Source organism: Zosterops lateralis (genome assembly GCF_965231275.1).
Source record: "Zosterops lateralis genome assembly, chromosome: 1".
Lineage (NCBI taxonomy): Eukaryota > Metazoa > Chordata > Aves > Passeriformes > Zosteropidae > Zosterops > Zosterops lateralis.
The window spans coordinates 100,091,309-100,109,165 of NC_139762.1; the positions used below are offsets into that span (position 1 = coordinate 100,091,309).

General features: G+C 40.6%; 2 protein-coding genes across 9 annotated transcripts in view; one reads left to right on the forward strand and one right to left on the reverse strand.

Annotated features, from left to right (window-relative positions):
- The window catches only part of MPPE1 (metallophosphoesterase 1), a 32,059-nt gene extending 18,288 nt beyond the window's left edge, over positions 1 to 13,771 (forward strand). The window contains exons 1-13 of one of the 5 annotated variants that reach the window (XM_083871192.1): positions 840 to 950; positions 1,235 to 1,450; positions 1,842 to 1,917; positions 3,615 to 3,812; positions 3,934 to 4,308; positions 4,678 to 4,786; positions 5,429 to 5,532; positions 6,073 to 6,153; positions 7,803 to 7,911; positions 8,763 to 8,834; positions 8,939 to 9,061; positions 9,892 to 10,032; positions 11,444 to 13,771. In XM_083871192.1, coding sequence (XP_083727318.1) covers positions 4,034 to 4,308; positions 4,678 to 4,786; positions 5,429 to 5,532; positions 6,073 to 6,153; positions 7,803 to 7,911; positions 8,763 to 8,834; positions 8,939 to 9,061; positions 9,892 to 10,032; positions 11,444 to 11,626 — 1,197 coding nt within the window. In that variant the 5' untranslated portion in view covers positions 840 to 950; positions 1,235 to 1,450; positions 1,842 to 1,917; positions 3,615 to 3,812; positions 3,934 to 4,033 and the 3' untranslated portion in view covers positions 11,627 to 13,771. Of the gene's footprint in view, positions 1 to 839; positions 951 to 1,234; positions 1,451 to 1,841; positions 1,918 to 3,614; positions 3,813 to 3,933; positions 4,309 to 4,677; positions 4,787 to 5,428; positions 5,533 to 6,072; positions 6,154 to 7,802; positions 7,912 to 8,762; positions 8,835 to 8,938; positions 9,062 to 9,891; positions 10,033 to 11,443 lie in introns of those variants that run through there. The other 4 variants (XM_083871190.1, XM_083871191.1, XM_083871193.1 and 1 more) reach the window with 4 other exon arrangements.
- The window catches only part of GNAL (G protein subunit alpha L), a gene marked incomplete at its 5' end in the record, with an annotated part of 176,406 nt that continues 172,014 nt past the window's right edge, over positions 13,466 to 17,857 (reverse strand). For all 4 annotated transcript variants that reach the window (XM_083870819.1, XM_083870820.1, XM_083870821.1 and 1 more), the window contains one exon: positions 13,466 to 15,171. In XM_083870819.1, the coding sequence (XP_083726945.1) occupies positions 15,025 to 15,171 (147 nt within the window). In that variant the 3' untranslated portion in view covers positions 13,466 to 15,024. The remainder of the gene's footprint in view (positions 15,172 to 17,857) is intronic.

Sequence of the window (17,857 nt, forward strand, 5' to 3'; positions counted from 1 at the left end):
CGAAAAGTAAAGTGGGAGTGCAGAAAGTCACAGTCCACAAGGCAGAAATGTCATGTTGCTTCAGGGAGGGCGAGCTGGGAATGGAAAGAGACAGCTCCCAGGTACAAGTCTGGCTTGCAGAACCTTGTGGGATTTGAATCTGAACGTGTTTGTAAGGACATTCCACTGAAGTTTAACATTGTTACATTGCAGAACTATATTTTTCTGAAAGGTGTAAATCTCCACCTTTGTGAGATTGTGATGGGAGAGTTGAATGAAAACTGCTTTAGGGTAGAAAGTCTTAGTTTGCTTATAACCTAATACAGCTTCTTTAGCTTCATAAAAATACATGGACACTTCTGAAGGATAGGACTAGGAGCAGGATTAAGACTCTTTTGTCCCATTTGGTATGTTAGGACAGTTTTATGCAGTTGTAATTTAATAAAGAAATTTGCCTCAAAGCATGTGCAGTGTTCTAAGTTGCATATTCACTAAGCAATAGGGTAAAGCTCCAGAACTCCTCATGCCTGCTCTGGCTCTAGACCACTGTGTTCCTTTGTTTCATTCTTGGCTCACTTCAGAATTAAAGCTGGATAATGTTCTGAACAAGAGATGGAAAAGGGAAACAAAAGAGGAGTGATGCAAGTCTGCATTGCCAATAGACTTGATGGAATAAAATAAGGAGGACAGCATGTATAACAGAAAATTATAAGTGCAAAAATGTTTGTAACACTTGCTAATAAGTAAAATAAACATGAAAGTTGGAGAAGGAAACAATACCAGTTACTGCAGCCTTTTCCCCCACAGTGTTGTGGTGTAAAGTTACACTTTAAGGGTGTTTAAACTTTGGTCTCGTTGTTAATGATTCAGTGATTGTCCTCGTCCCCAGGTTGATTTTTACATGTCGTGCAGAACAAGAAACAGTGAGGAATCCTTCAGTCTTTTGTCATAACTAAGGTCTCCCAGCTCTGGTGAGGAAATGGCTCTAAAGAGAATGATGAGCCCTGTGAGGGGGAGCGGCAGCGACGCGGAGCCGCAGCTGCAGCCAGCAGCGGCTGTGCTGCCCCGGGGGAGTCTGCGGGCAGGGGACATGGGACATGGAGTGGGATGGGATGGGATGGGGGCAGCCGTGGGCTGGCAGGTGCCAGAGCGAGGTGGGCGGGGATTTCTCTCAGCCAGTAGTAGGAGCTGTCTTTCTATGATGTTGGGGTGGGGTTTTTTTTATTTCCCTTTCCGCTTTTCCTTTCACTCTCAGGAATGCTGGCGGTGTAGGGCGCAGATGGGGCACCTCTGGCAACTTCTACACTTGCGGCACAACTCCCCAAATAGTAACAATTAGCAGCAGAAACGCCGGAGGAGGAATGTATGTGGAAATGAGCAGCTCTCTGGCATTGATTGTGTCTGTTGCTGCTTGTGACTTTTGAAATGGCAGTTTTGCCTTGAAGATATTTTTATTTTCTATTGATTGCAGGTTTGGTGGTTTTTTTTTTTTTTTTTTTTTTTTTTTTTTTTTTTTTTTGTTTTTGTTTTTGTTTTTGTTTGCTTGTTTGTTTTAACTTGATGGTATCAGTTTGCTTTTGAAGCTGTGGTTTTCATTCATTCATTGATTTACTTTCTGGCTAATACAAGTTAAATATGGGTAATACAAGTTAAATGGTTAATACAAGTTAAATAACTTGCTGGCATTTTCTGTTCCAATTAATACTGTTTTTGTTGGTAGAGGACACTGTCTCAGACTACCAAAGTCTACTTCTAAATAAGTACTACTTCCAACTTTGCAGGATAAAGCCATATAAATTTGTGGATAATAATATTCTTTGGATGATAATTTGCTTGTCTTTTTGTCCTTGTTGCTGTGCCAGTTAGCAGATACCTCTGCTTTGATCTTGCCTCCTTATGAGATCTACAAGCAAGGTGTTATTTTGTTTGCTAGTGCAGGTGAGAAGAATGTTAAACAGGTTAATCAGTCTATTTGTGTAGTTCCACATATTGTGGAATTGTGACATTTGGCCAGTGGCTTTTTCCTGCTAAACCAAGTTTAGGTAGAACTGAATTCCATGCAATGAAGTGTTAGTCATGCTACTGTTTGATAATGCATATTAGAAATGTTTCATGATGCAGGCTAATGGTTCTTTGTCTCAAGTAAGTACTTTGTAGTGCTGATATGAGAGGCTTGTGTTTGAAAACAAGTGGCTGTTATCAAACAGAGATTTTGGTTGGAAAAATAATATAATAATCGTGTCAGTATTCACTTTCCATGAGACATAAATCAAATGGGCTGGTTCATAGGACAGTGAAGGAATTTAACATTGTTTTGTGTTCTGCATATAACTGATGCCAAGATTTTAGAAACAACCCGCTAATTTTGTGTGGCTTTGTAATTTTGTTCCAGTTTTCCTGATATTTGGAGTATAAATTTTCAAAGGTAGCAAGTATTTACAGCTGTAGTCAAATTTAGCTAATTCAGTCTTGGTCTGCTAATCACTGAATACTGTGTTCAGTAATTGCTCACATCCTGGATATTAGTCCTATATTAGGATTCTTCTATTGTAGAAAGCAAAATTGCAATCCCATTGTTGAGTGGGGAACAACGTTTTGTGGATTCCTCTGGAAGTTGTTCCTGAGCCTGTGAAGCAGCATCTCTGTAGGTCCCCTGGAGTCTCTTTACTGTGAGCATGCTACAGTGTTTACCTTTAAAGAGCAGGGCTGTCAGACCTGCAGTGCTCTTCAGACTGAGACCCTGAGAGGCTGGACATGCAAACTGATGGATTTCATTGGAGAGTAAGGGCTGCTGCCTGTGCTCTCTCAGCTGGGATACTTTCTTGTGGGCACTTACCCTGAAGAAGTGTTCCTGCCGAGGGCTGTGGAAGAAAAAGAAAAAAATACTGGAGTTCCAAAAGGGGTAAAGTTCCTGTTTAGGTTACAAGGTATCCAAGGCAGCAGAAAGCAGTAAATACAGTTACCTCACAAATTTGGGCTCATTAACTGTTTCTCTACAGCTGCAGTGAAGTTTCTTTTTTGAGGCTTAGATATTTCTTGTTTTCCTCTTGTCAGAAATGAAGCAGCATTAGTTAATTACCTGTGTATCTGTGCCTGCCTTCCTGGAAACTTCCCCTAAACTTGTTCTGGGATAGTGAATTGCTTGTGGTTCTTGGAGATTACAATGAACCATATTAAAGGTGGTAATGCTATTGATTTGGTGTAGTCATGTTTTGTACTTGTGCCAGAAGATATCTTCTGGGAGTTGTTTAGCCTGGAGAAAAGGAGGCTGAGGGGACACCTTATTGCTCTCTACAACTACTTGAAATGAGGCTGTAGCCAGGGGGGTGTTGGTCTGTTCTCCAGAGTAAGTGATGGGACAAGAGGAAGGGGCCACAAGTTTGCCAGTGGAGGTTTAGATTGGATACTAGGAAAAATTTCTTCAGTGGAAGGGTTGTCCTGTATTGCAACAGGCTGCTCAAGGCAGTGGAGGAGTTGCAATCTCTGCAGGTATTTTAAAGATGTATGGATGTAGCACCTAGAGACATGTTTTAGTGTGGACTTGGCAGTGCTGGCTTGGACTCAGTCTTGGGGTTCTTTTTAAACCTCAGTGATTCTATATGGATCCTAACGGATTTTTTTTTTCTTTGTTGCAGTTGCTGTTCAAGCTAAGCTCTGTCAGTATCTATCTCTAACCTCCACTCATGATGTTTTCACTGTAAAGTTCTCAGAAAAGCATCATGCACCAAGGTCCTGGCTGGCTGTAATCTGCTTTCTTTGGTGTTGGTGGGAGCAAGTGCAGCTCTGTGCTCAGCTGGCCATCTGTGTGCCTGGAGGAAAACTTTATGCTTCAGGTCAATTACATATTCCCAAGCCTTTCAGGGTGACAAGGAGCTAACACTGTAGGCCTTGCATGGCAGCTTTCCACAGGGAATGCTGACTTAATGATTATTTTATTTTGTGTTTTCTCCACAGGGATTTTGTGCTGACAAAAAGCCCAATGTGATCTTTGAGTATCCCAAACTGTTTTCATCTGAGAGGAGGACTTGAGCCATTGTCTTATGCTGGTACTGCAATGCTGGGTTCTACCTCAACCACTGTGAAGAATTTCCCTCTGAAGAGGAGGCTTTGCTTTCTGCTGAAACTTGTGTGCTTTGTCAGCTCAGTGTTAATATTTTGTGAATTTTTAATATACTTTGTGGTGATATTTCAATGCCGATGGCCAGACGTGAAAAGTGGAGCTCACATGAGTGAAAAAGAGACTTCAGCTTCAGTCCTAAAGTCCATAATTTTAGCTGATACACACCTCCTTGGTGAAATCAAAGGACATTGGCTGGATAAGCTAAGAAGGTAATTATTAATTTTTTAAATAATCTCTACCCAGTTTTTAGAGTTTCTAGTAGTAGCTAATGGGACAATAATTCACTGTTCTATTAAACAGCAATTCATTAGAATTGTAATGAAAAAATAAACAAGCTGGTATTACTTCTTGCATGTCTTGGTCCTGATTGTATCATGGTGGAATTGCCCACCAGGTAAGATGCGCCTACTGTCCTTACACCTGATTTCTAAGTATTTAATTTGAATTTCATAATATATTTTCATATTTAAGTGTGTAAGATCCAGTTTCCCATTCCCATTGCCAGGCTGTGTCTGTGTATTCATAGCTGAGGATCCAGAGATCAGGCAGTGGTAACTGGTTCTGTATTTTCCTTTCAGGGAATGGCAAATGGAGAGATCTTTCCAAACTGCCTTATGGTTACTGCAGCCAGATATTGTTTTTATTCTGGGAGATGTTTTTGATGAAGGAAAATGGAGCTCACCTCAGGTATGACATCATCAGCTCTCTTATTTCAAAAAATGAGGATTTCTTGAAGGAAATGGAAGCAGATTAGGTATGCAAGGCTTCGTTTAATACTGCTACAGTTGTCCTGTTGGTAGAAGTTTCTAGTCTTTCAGATAAGAGTTGAAATATTGCAATTCTCCTCCATTTTTGGAAATACCTTGACAGTTTTGCCCCTCATATAAAACTTGCAAAATACAAACATCTGAGTCTGTGCTTCTGTATTATATGGCTGTGATGGGCTGACCCTGGCTGGATGCCTGGTGCCCAGCAAAGCTGCCCTATCACTTCCCTCCTCAGATGGAGAGGGGAGAGAAAATACAAGAGGGACCCTCTCCTTTACTGACCTTGATGTCTGCGGGGCTCTTCCTCTCACAAATTCTCACTCCTCTCTCTGGCTGCAGTTGCAGAGTTTCCTTTTTTGCTGCCTTCCTAATTCTCTTATTCCAGAGGCACTATCAGGTCCATCTTGGAGCTGGCTGGCATTGGCTCTGTGGGACACAGGGGAGGCTCCCACAGAAGGCACACATGCAGCCCTCCCAGTACCAAAACCTCACCATGCAAACCCACTGCAAAACCTTTGGTGCTGTGGAACAGCACTAATTTCTTCTGCTTTTTTTCCTGCAGGCCTGGGCAGATGATGTCAGGAGGTTTGGGAAAATGTTCAGGCATTCAGTTTCTACAGAGCTGGTGGTCATCGCTGGCAATCACGACATCGGATTTCATTACGAGTAGGTCTTGGCAGTGGCAGGAGAACACAAGTGCCAAGAATGGAGTGTCAGCATGGCCACATGGCCACAGTAACTGGGGCTGGGTCTGAGGGACCTGTTTTGTTGTTATATGGAAACTTGTGATCATGATCAAATTAGAAAGGGTCATAATGTAGAGTAAGGCCTGTGTACAAAACAGGTTTATTCTTCTCTGACCATATGAGAGTAGTTCAGAGCTGATCCTTCTGTGCCAATATGGAATCCTTGAAGCTGCTTTTCCTTATACTGGGCCTCCTCCTTAGAAAGGCAGCTGAGCATATTTCCACTCCCATTAGCACAGGAGAGTGTAAGTGCCCTCATTCTGCTGGTGCTTGCACTGATGGGAGGGGCTGGAGGACACAAGGGGTGTCAGAGCATCCCTGTGAGTTTCCTGAATGATTGTGTCAGCTGCATAATGGAGCAGCAAGCTCCATGAATGGTCAGCAAGCTCTAAAGCAACCATGGCAGATGAGTTCCAATGGCGATTTCTTACCTCAGCTGTATTTTTGCTCTGTGTCACAGAATGACTACTTACAAGGTAAATCGATTTGAAAAGCTTTTCAACTTTACTTCAGGAAAGCTGATCACTCGGAAAGGAATAAAGTGAGTATATTTAATTTTTTCTGATGAAAGTTTGGGAATGCTTCACTTGGAGCCTTTTTCTTTATTTTGTAATCACCTACCTTATGATGTTTTAAACCCCAAACACTTTGTGCAAACCTGTAGCTTGATATGGACAGGAAGCTGTACTTAGAGCTATGTAAAGTGTAACAATTTCCTTTTAAATGGAAAAGTACTGTGGAGTCATAATCCATTTCTCTGTTGTGTCTTTATACTTCTTTGCAGCTGGTAATGAACCAAGGCTGTAAACACAGCAGGATAAAGAAACATGAACCAACCCCCTCTGTGTTTACAAATTAGGAGTTTCATTAATTTTAATAACTTTTTTAGTCTGCAGAACTTAACCTTTGTTTGAGGAATTCAGGAACACAGCAGTTGCATGTGTGCAGTTTTTCCACAAGGTGGGGTAATAATGCTCAAGCTGGTTTTGGCTTAGAGCAAAAGGGATGAGGGAATGCAATACTGGGTGTGTGGAAAGGTGTTTGAGTCTCATTCTGTGTTTGGCACGTGTGCCCTCGGGTTGTACTCACAATGGAAATGTGAGATTCAAAACCTACAGGTTTACACTGGTTCCCTTAATTAAGCAAACATTATAAATGTTTAATGAAAAATTCTGAACAGGTCTGGAAATAGTTGTATCTATTTTAGGAAGATCTCTGAGCTTTGTGAATGCTCAGTATAAATCTGTTGCTTGTCATGCAGATGTGGGTTCCTCAAAATATGTATTTCAGTTGTTGAAAAAATAATTATTAAGGTACACCTCCACATCTACTTTGATAAAACAGCACAGCAGAATTCTTGCATGCAGTTGCAGATTGTATGTCTGGTATCCATTAACTGCAATGAGCTGCACTATTAATGAAATATTCCAAAATAAACAAATTTACAGCAAATCTGTGGTATAAAAGCAGCTTTATTTGCTCAAAGAGAATTAATTTTTGTTTTACTATTGACTAGTATCTCTTAAGTGAAGGCATTCAGCTCATTTTAGTCTTTTAAACAGACTGAATTGAACTGGGGATGTATCTCAAGCTGAATGTGTGACTAAATGGGCATGAATCTTGTGGCCGAAGTTAAGGTGATTTGAAATCTACAGGGAAACCTTCTATTAAGAATAAAATCCTGTTTTGTTTGTCAGAGACCGCAAAGTAGAAAATGAAGCTTGTTCAGGGCAGTCACCCAAATGCAGTGCTGTTCTGGTTTTCAGTCGTTCTGAAGAAATCCAATGTGTCAAATTCTGTCTCTGAGATCTAAATGGTGTGGAGAGAGAAGCAAGTTCTCCTTTCCCTCAAAATTTAGTTTAGTGATGAACTTCTAACATTCCACTAGAATACAACTTAAGTATCTATTAAAATAGAAAAAAATCTTGAAGTGTAAGCATGAAGCATAAGGTACATTGTGCAACCTAATTAACAACTGTATAAGGCAGAGACATGACTGTGGAAGGGATACTCAGAGGAGGATTTATAGCACATGATTTCAGGAGCTGTTACATTCTGCTGCTTTGTTGAGCTGTGGCCAACTTAGGAACACTTGCATTTTATAAAATGAAGTTTATCCCACATGGGTGCATGAACAACAAATGCCTTCCTGTCCTCCTTCCTCTTTGCCCACCCCCTGGTATTTTCTAGCTTTGTCCTAGTGAACAGTGTAGCCATGGAGGGTGATGGCTGTGCTGTCTGCCGGACCTCAGAGGCAAAACTTGTGGCTCTTTCTCACAAACTGAATTGCTCCCAGCAGGTAAGAGATTATTAAAGATCTGATTACAGCCAGCGACTCCTCTGCCACAATGGGAATACTGATACTGTAGCTTAGTCAGGATACAACCAAACTCTCCTGAAAAAGATGCTTCCAATTCACATTGCAACTTTTTAGCAAGTCTTTCTCCCCCTCATATCTCTCTTAGCCATGTTTACTTAACTATTAACAGTGTTGCTTTGCACTAATGGTGTCAACTTCCTTGTCAGTGCTGCCAAAGGAGTGTCATTTCCTGTTCCAAGGAATGGCAGAAGTTCTGTAACCCTCCCTTTGATTCCATATACATAATCCTGCATTTATATTTATGGATATTATTCTGTTTTATAGCCTTCAAGCATGTTCTTTTAGTTTCCTGATTCTACTGCAATCCTTTCCTCATAGCCTAGTAGTGTTGTAATTGTATGTTTTCTCGTATCAAATTGCTTCATTTATTTCCTTCCTATTCCCTTTTTCATTGGCTGACTGGATGCACAGTAGGCAGCATGACTGACTGGGCTGGCAGTCAATCCGGAAACCAGCTCCCAGTGGAAAAATTGCCAGATTCTATCTCCCTTGGGCTGCCTTCAAACTCCTTTGCCTTGTTGGTGTAGAGATCCTGCTGCTGCTTTCTGCAGTCAGAAAGAGCACAGCTGTATTTACAGTACATACAGAATGGGGACTTTCACCAGTCCACAGTAAAACTCTTAGAGGAGTTCACACATGGGTAGTATTATCTGAGCTAAACTGCTTAACAAAAAACCAAAGCCAACAACAACCCCACCCTCCCATACCCCTTAAAACCCAGCTATTGCTTAATTACCTTCACCCCTTGTATGGCTTGATTTTGTTCACAGAAAGCAAATCATTCCAACAAGAGATGCAGTGATGTGGAAAAGCTTCCAGCTTCAGAACCCATCCTTTTACAGGTGGGATGAGGCAACATATTGACATATGTTGTTTTTGTGGATTTATTACTGTTCCAGAAAGGCTGGATCATTAACAACTAATCCTTGCTTTTAATTACTCCCAGCATTACCCTCTCTATCGGAAAAGTGATGCTGAATGCACTGGAGAAGATTCTGCTCCTCCAGAGGAGAAAAACATCCCCTTTAAAGAAAAGTATGATGTACTGTCTCAAGAGGCATCACAAAAGGTTTGATTTCTTGGGAACTTGAGTGGCAGTGGGTGAGTGAGAGGGGGACATAAGTGTAGATTTAAATAGATTAAAAAACTGTGGTAAGGCTGTTGGCTGAGACAAACAGAGCACAGCTGCTCCAGTCTAATGAGGTCTGCCTGTTAGAGCTGCTCCCCTGAGGATCCTCACTATCATGGCCTTGGTCCTGCCAGGTTTCCCAGGTATAGTTCTTAAGTCTTGGCACTTTTAAATCTGCTGTGGTGCCATTACCTCCACTTCAGCATTCTGTACTTTCTGTACTGTGTAAATTATTGACACACCTAGTATGAAACCACAGTATTCCAACACTTTGAAAGCATCACTTTTGCTGAGCTAGTAACTACAAGAAAATTTAAAGTATTCCATGAAAACTTGATGGTCATTATTTCTTTCCTTCTGTATAAATGTCTTCACTCAAAGGTTGTCAGTACAAGATTCTTCCTTAGACAAGAAAATAGCATTGCTTTACTAAACCCAAAGTTTTTTTGTTTGTGATATCCACAGCATGCTGTTGCCTTTGTTCTTCTGATCTGTATGAAAAAGAAAAAAAGAAAAAAAAAAAAAGAAAAAAAAAAAAAAAAAAAAGAAAAAAGAAAAAAAAAAGCCCAGTACTTGGGATCAGGGTATGATTGATATTGCAATATCAACAGATTTCTTACTGGAAAACAGAAGTTTACAGGAAACACTTAATAAGAATATGAAAATTGCCATAATTTCACTCTGTTCAAAGGAAAAAAAAAAAGGTTTTTTATATTCAATTTCTTTTTAGCTGTGACTTAATTTCTGTGCTTTACCATTTTGTGTTCCAGCTGCTATGGTGGTTTCAGCCCCGCTTGATTCTCAGTGGGCACACTCATAGTGCTTGTGAAGTGCTGCATGCAGGGAAAATTCCAGAAATCAGTGTCCCATCATTCAGTTGGAGGAATAGAAACAATCCTAGTTTCATCATGGTAAGTTTTAATTTTTTTTTTTATTTTTGTCAGATAACTTTCATAGATAAATCAACATGGCAGTCAGCTATATTTTAAAACTGATTCTACCTGTAAAAATGAAAAATAATAAAAAAAAATTGCCTACCCACCCAACCCACTCAGTACACTGCATCCACTTAATAAAGTACATCTGTGGGAGCCACATGTTCTGTGTGGTACAAAGCAATGCTGTTAAAGACCTAATTAGTATCTGGGTACATTTTCTTAGAAAGAGGGTGCACTGTAAACTATTGACTTGTAAAAATAATCAGTATTGTGCACTAAACAGTAGAAAGACCAGTTTGGCTTGGCTGATTTACCAACTATGAAAACAAGACTGTATCCACCTCAAACCCTTTTGCACGGTGCTCATGGTTTTCAAACGTGTGCATTAATGCAGTGAAAGTGTTTGTGACGTGCCCACAGTCTGCCTCCTCATTGCCAGTTCACATTTTATACAGGGTGTTGGTTATGCTTGTGCAGGCAGTTCCAGTGCTCAGTATATCCTTAGAGGTAAATCAATTAGTTCCCCAGTTCAAAAATAAAACAGAACTCTTATAAACTTGGAGTAAGAAGCAAAACCTACAATCTGTTTAGAGAGTAGTCTGTGACTTGGAGGGGGAAATCTTTTATGTATGTTTTACTGCTGTTGAGTTTAGGCTGCTTAATACACACATAACCCCATATGTTTAAATTCCTTTTATGCAACTGTTAGTATTTGTTGTTGAAAGTAGTTCTGTTTATTCCATGTTCCTGAGAGTAGCTGCCTTCAAACTACACGCACACTCTGCACACGCCAGACAGCGCATCTTCACTGCAAAACGAGAGGTTGGCTAATTGAAGTTGCATCCTCTTCACTACTGTTTTAACTCCTCAGCCTCGATCCGCTGTAAACTTTAATTTAAACTGCAAAGTCAAGCCAAAACCCAACAAAGCTCTTTGTTGTTGAAGTTCCTATTCCTAATTTGGATTAGCCAACGTGTGTTTTTGCAGCATGTACTGGGTAAGGAGGAGGACTTGGGGGAGGAAGGGGCACATTCACAAAACCTAACTTTAGCCTGGAAAGGCTCCTTCCAAGTGGATTTACAGCAGCTAAAGTTAGGCTTCTCTTGAAGGCAAATCAGATGAGGAGCCCAGCTCTCTGTTTATGCTAGATGGGAAGATTGGCCTCTGGGCTAACATTGGCCTGGTGAATATTCCAGTTAGTGCCCAGCACCACAAGGTATGGACTCTTCAGCCCCCTGGAGAAGGCACTGGTACTAGGAAACTGGCCCCAACCCTTGCCACCCAACAGAGATTTAGAAATTGGAGATCTGACAGCTGTGGTGTTCACTCCTGATTCAGAATCCACTGTAACACAGCAAAGTGACAGTCTTCATTTCTTTTCCAGGGCAGCATAACACCAACTGACTTCTCCCTCCAAAAATGCTTCCTTCCGTTTGAGAGCAGAGTCTTCACTATCTACTGTGCAGCAGGAGCTCTGCTTGTGATCCTGGTACTAGCTCATGTTCAGCTTCTCACTCCACCGTTTTATTTTGCTCAGCGTTTAATCAGTAAGCATAAAGCAGTATGAAGAGCCAGACATCTGCATTCAGTCACTGAAATACCAAAGCTGAGAACAGTCAAACATCAGACTATATTCATGCCAGCAAATGACCTAATTTGATTGCTAGTCTGAAGGCAGGTTGCATTTACACATACCATAGAAGTCCTATACAGCTGATATGACTACTACAGGATAAATAATTAACTGAAATGAACGTTTCATGCTGTACAAAAATACTGTATTCGACAATCAAATGAGTCCTTTTCCTGCTATAATTTTTGTATCAAATATGTATATTAAAAGTGTAACTGTACATTATGTAAATCCTATAGCCTCATCGCTTGTCTCCACTTGTGTCTTACCCTGGTGGAGGCTGAATCTTGCAAACTGGAAATGTTCTCTGTTTTATTGCTGCATGGCCCTTCAAAATCATACTTGTGTTTGTTAGGGTCAGGCAGAATCTGGATGCATCAGCACTGAGAGATGTGGATTTCCGTAACCATTTTAGGGTGCTCTGTGTAAGGGACTGTGGTTTGGGACAAGAAATCTTCTGGTTCCTGACACAATAAATTGTTAGCTGACTATAATTTGCAGTTACCCATCTACCAGACAACAAGGGGAAGAAGCTCAAGGATCCAGTTTGCTGATACACACTTGAAAACTGCTTAAAGAAAAATTAGGGTGACACCTCAAGCTGCTGCTTTCAAAAAGATGTGCTATGATGAGCTTAAAAAAAGAGGGCCCTATTGCATCCCAGAAATCTGTGTGGTGAGGGGCCCTCTAGTTGCCAATCTCCTGCAAGAAGGAAGGTCAAATACAGCTGCAGTAACACTATCCTATGCCTCAGCCCTCAGTCTACAGGCAGGGCTAGGAATGTGCCTTATTTTACATTCCACAAGTTCTATTGACTTTAGTGTAGTGTCACATTTTGAACTGCACTAGCTCCTCTGTGGGGAGGCAGAGGCCACCAGCTGTGCCACAAAGATAAAATGTGAGCTCAGCGTCTCCAGTGTGTGGGGGAAGGTGGGACAAACCTACTGCTGCTCCCCACCCACCCCCCAAAAACAGAGGGACTACTTCACACCAGGACCAGTTTTCCTGTTGATGTTCCTGCAGAGGCTGGGAGGTCTAACCTGAACTCCTGGGCTGGGGCTAGTTTAAAAAAAAAAAACAAACAAAAAACTTTTGTTATTCATTCTATTACTTTCTTTGGCATGAGAAATAAGAGAATTTTAGGAATTTTGTTTAGTGTTAGCTTATTCCACCCAGCCTTTCACTTTTTGGGAAATATGACTATATTGAACATACAGATTTCTGGGAAGAGAAAATGGTCATATTATAGTGTCTAAAATGGGATTGTTTTATATCAACTGGAAATAAGTTCTCAATTGAACTGCAGTCTGATTTGAAAAAGATGACTGATTTGGGTTTAAAACTAATAACAACACAGCAAAAAGTTAATAAATCCTGCTGATTTATATGCCAGTGTGGGGACTGTGTTAGCTCTTCATCTCTCCCTAAATTTAAAATGAAGTGGGGAGAATGGTCCGAAGTGTGGTAGAACATTCTATAAAGTAATGTAGTCTAACACTTCTCTAGGTTTCTGTTATTGCAACTGTAATTTTAGACATTTGTACAGGTTATCTTGGACACAGGAAAAGTATATAGTCACAGACATAAAACACCTATGTATAAAATATAAAGCAGTGTTATAGTTACTAAAAAGGACATGCCTTATTGCTACAGCAATTCTTGCTTTTTATATATTGTACTGTACCACAACTTGTTTTGAGAATGTCATTTGCATAAATTATTCAAGTTTGAGAAATATTCACACATTTTGATTCTACAATATTTAAAATAAAATAATTTTCTAATGTGTCTCTTTATTAAAAGAGAAATAAAAATGTCATCTTGTAATTCTCTTAGGCCAGACACAAGGGTTTATACACCTTTTTTTTTTTCTTCTTTCTTGCTATTTACTTACACAATGAAAGCCGCTGTTGGTACAAAGATTGAAGAGCTCTATATAATGGTGCTTTACACATTCACAATCGGTCTGTGCAATTGTGAAGTTCTATGAATGACCAAAGAATTACCAAACATATTTTCTAAATATAAAGGACAAAAAAAAAAAAAAAAGGGAAAAAAAAAAAAGAAAAATAAAAGAAATCCTTGTTTCCCATTAAAACAACACCAGGTTGCAATTTGGACACTTGAATGAATTCCAATGTTTTAAAGCTGAGACTTCAAAAGAGAAAGGCATGTTTGCTGCAACATCCGGTGACTGTAATACCTTACTTGGAAAGGTAAGTGGTTAATTTGCATAATTTATAATTTTTATACTAAAGAGCATTTTTATATAAACCAGAAAAAAAACCCCTAAACTCTACAGATAAAGTTCTTACCTCCAGTCACTGCTGCAGGTAAGGTTGACATCAAGCTGTACAGCGCAATCAAAAACATACTTACATCTTAGCTCATTTTACAGGTACAGCCATAATCAAGGCACAAAGATCTTCTACAAGTATTTTTCTTCAATAAAGTTGTACAAAATAATATTACATTTTACAGTCTGTACAATATAATAAACCAGCAGTAAAACAAAAAAATATATATAGGGAGAGGACTGTTGTCCAAGAATGATCGAAACTAAAAAGGATCATTTGTGGACAGCACAAATAACATAAGTGAGGGTGGTAGATTTTCTGCCTAGATGCAACAGGCTGAAAAGTAGCTGTAATTCAAATGCCTGAGGTGTGCAGAGACACTTAGCTCCAAAACCCCAGAAAAATTGCTTTGTCTTCACTGTTCCTCTCATTATCTACTCTACTTCCTGTGCCAGTAACGGCTTAAAAGAGGAGGTCACTTTATCAGTTGACCTGCAACTCAGAAATGCTAAAAATTGTGACAGAGTAATAAATATTGTGGTGCTGCTACATTGTGTGTCTACTTCCTCAACAGTATTTAATAACCTGATACAAAGTGCATTAATCTTTTTTTCACCCATCAAGTACTCTTCAATGTCATGTTAAAAAGGAAACCCACACAGAGGGATAGGTATGACTTCAATGTCATCCAGCTGACATACCGGTCTGAACTGAGGTTAACCCGCTGGAAAAAATTTAGCAGGTCACGTTCAGTTTAAAAAAAACAAAATCTAAGGGAACAGAGGTAGCCAAAGGGCTTAGTGGAATGACGAAGAAGTGGCATGTCAAAATAATGCACAAAAATAGTCCCAAAAAGCATGAAGGGAAAATAACCCAAACTTGCTTCAAATCAGCTTTAAGGTTAAACAATTAAAAGTAAACAAAGTGAAGAGACTGACATTTCTATAGTATATTCTTCCACCCTGTGTGGGGTAGTATCAAGAGAAAGAGTAAGGAGCAAAGAATTTAAAACCACAGGTTCCACGGTGATCCCCCTCACAAGAGTTCGTACTGGCGGAGGTGCATCCTCTGGATGATGTCTCGACAGTCGTTGAACACTCTGCGGATGTTTTCTGTGTCCACTGCACATGTGAAGTGTGGGTAGCAGTAATGCCGGCCGTCTCCACTCGCCGTACTTATCCTCTGCGGAAAGACGGAGGCAAAAAAAAAAGGATCAGGAGCCATGCCACGTGAGAAGTTTCACATCTCAGCAGTCTACAGACTTGTAGGGAACCAAAACCCCTGGGAAATCTGTATAGAGATCACTAAAACAAGTAAACAAAGAGAAGGGAGGGCTGTGGTCTGGTCAGTGTGAATGACAAATTTGAAACAAAGATTACGAAACACTAAGGATACTGTTATGGGGTCAGGACAGGAGTCCTTAGCAGGAGCCACCAATGCCACCCTCAGCTGCACAGGCTGTCCCCATTTGCCATCACTGTGCAGCCAAACCTGTGCTGCTGACAGCTGTGCAGCCTGCCATGCAGCTGCCCCGGGAACTGTTTTCTTTTTTTGGTGCCATCATGTGGCAAATTATTGAACTCTTGTTCACAAAACCAAAACCGTCTCAGGCATGGAGCCAGCAGTGGCAGAGAACAGCATTCTACTGCTTCTGCTTCTTGTGTGAGGGCTCCTCAAGTTGCCTTCACTTAGAGCACCTATTAAGTCAGCTGAGGGCTTGGTATCATCATCGCACCCAGAATCTGGTGGAAGTATCACCAGAGTGACTGGGTTCACTGAGAATAATGAAACATCCACAAATCCAGGAGACATCAGGCCACGCAGAATTACATTTTCTCAAAGATACTGCACAACTTTTTAGGTTCTAACTTAAAGCTCCAGCATCACTTTGCCCATCGTTATCTTGTTAAAATTCCCCAGGATTTTAAAACATATATATATATATATATAAAATCTTAATTTTTGTTCTGTATTACTATAGGATTGACAAATATAAATCCATTCTACATGATTATTTTGCAGAATATAAATGAAATGTCATGGAAACAGAAGGTCAGTTTTTAGGATAATAGTTTTTATAACTATTTTCTAAATTTTATTATAAATTACTCTGGCTAAACAACAAAAGACAGCATTCTGTCTTGCTCTGGCTACACCATATATTTTTTAACAGGATTTACTTTACACATAGGTTTGACCTTTTAAATACCTGAAGGTACAGATATGCAAAACAGTAGACATTTAGAAGCAGTGAGTTACATAATTAGATCAACTAGAAATTGCAGATCTTTTCTAGATAATTTAGGTAATATTACACATTTAATACTGATTACATAGGGGTTCATACACAGTCTAAAATTTATTTTCTTACTATGCTACTTTCAATACCTAGTTCAAGGCTTGCCCTCACAAAAAATACTAATAACTGTCTGCTGTTTATCATGCACTGACTTCACTCATGTCTATCGTAGTAAGCTGCCCACAGTGTCCTGGTTACATACACAGCATGCCAAAAGATGTATTTTCAAAATATTATGGTGCTGTCTGTTTTTGTTACCTGACAGCTCTTGCAGTTCTCTCATTTGAAGATAAATGCAGAATTGTCATCTCTACTCGAAACTCACTTTCAATAGTAGTGTGTTACTCAGCACCAGTTCACAGGGGGAAAAAAAAATCCCCTGGGACACTGATGAAAGAACATTTGCTTTCCAGGCGGGAATATTTAATACTGGCATGCCTACACTGCAGGGGTCAGGATGACATGCAAATTTGAGGAAGCTTGGTCTGTGTGTTTGAACAGCAGCTCTTTCACCTCCTAAATTCAGGTTTTGTAAAAACCAGCAGGACAGGAACCAGAGGGGCTATGCCACTGTTCTGACTGGGGATGTATTCAAACAAAACATCAGCAGCTGGAGAGCCCTGTGTGCAAAACACCAAACACAGGGCTGGGGAGCAGCGTCACCAAGGAGTGCACATGCACACTGCCTCCAGGAAGAGTCAGGGAGGAGAAAGGATGTGCCCAAGCTGAAGGGTAGAGGATTTCACACAAGATACATTTCCAGGACCGGAAGATGCCCTTGCCAGCCCAGCCCTGAGGTGCAGGCACTGGCTGGGCCCAAGCCATCCCTCCCATGTTGCTCCCTGACCAAAACCTGATGGATCCCAGCCCTGCTGCCCAACACTGAGGGGCCACAGACCCCACACCAATACTGAAACCATGAACTGACATTTTTTGCCTTTCTAATCCCGTGTAGCAATTGTTAGTGGAAACATGGTCAATTTTAACCTCCTAATAAAATTCATTAAAATTACAGGCTTTAAATTTGCCACTACCATTCCTACATCCAGGCAGCTTTAAGGGGTGCAGCACCACAGTGGTGATTGTCATGCATATCCATGGTTTATGCAGACCTGTTACCATGACAGAAATCACGATAAAGCATAATAAGCACAGGTTTCTCTGAATCATGCCTGAAAATTTAACAGAGTGCAGCAAGGAAAAGGTTAAAAATCAAGAAACTTGGGAAAGAAAGTATAAAGGAAAGTCAAGGCAGACCCAGGTAGAAAATATGGGCTTTTCTTCCTGGCTGATGGCTAAGACCATCAGATCCCTGCCAGTCTTTATTTCTCCGGTGCCCTTTATCACTCTCTGAAACCTCAGTCTTTTGGGCCTGACCCCATGGAACTGGAAGTGACCATGTCTACTTGGCCTTCTCCCAGCTCATGCTGTCCAGGCATGGCCATGTTACTCAGAGCACAAAACCAGGAGACAGATGTGTTACAGAGGAGATGCTCTCTGCCAGTTGCAGGGAAATGAGGGAGAAGCTGTTCTGGCCCCATGCCTGGCAAGCCCCAAGGAGTGCCTGGC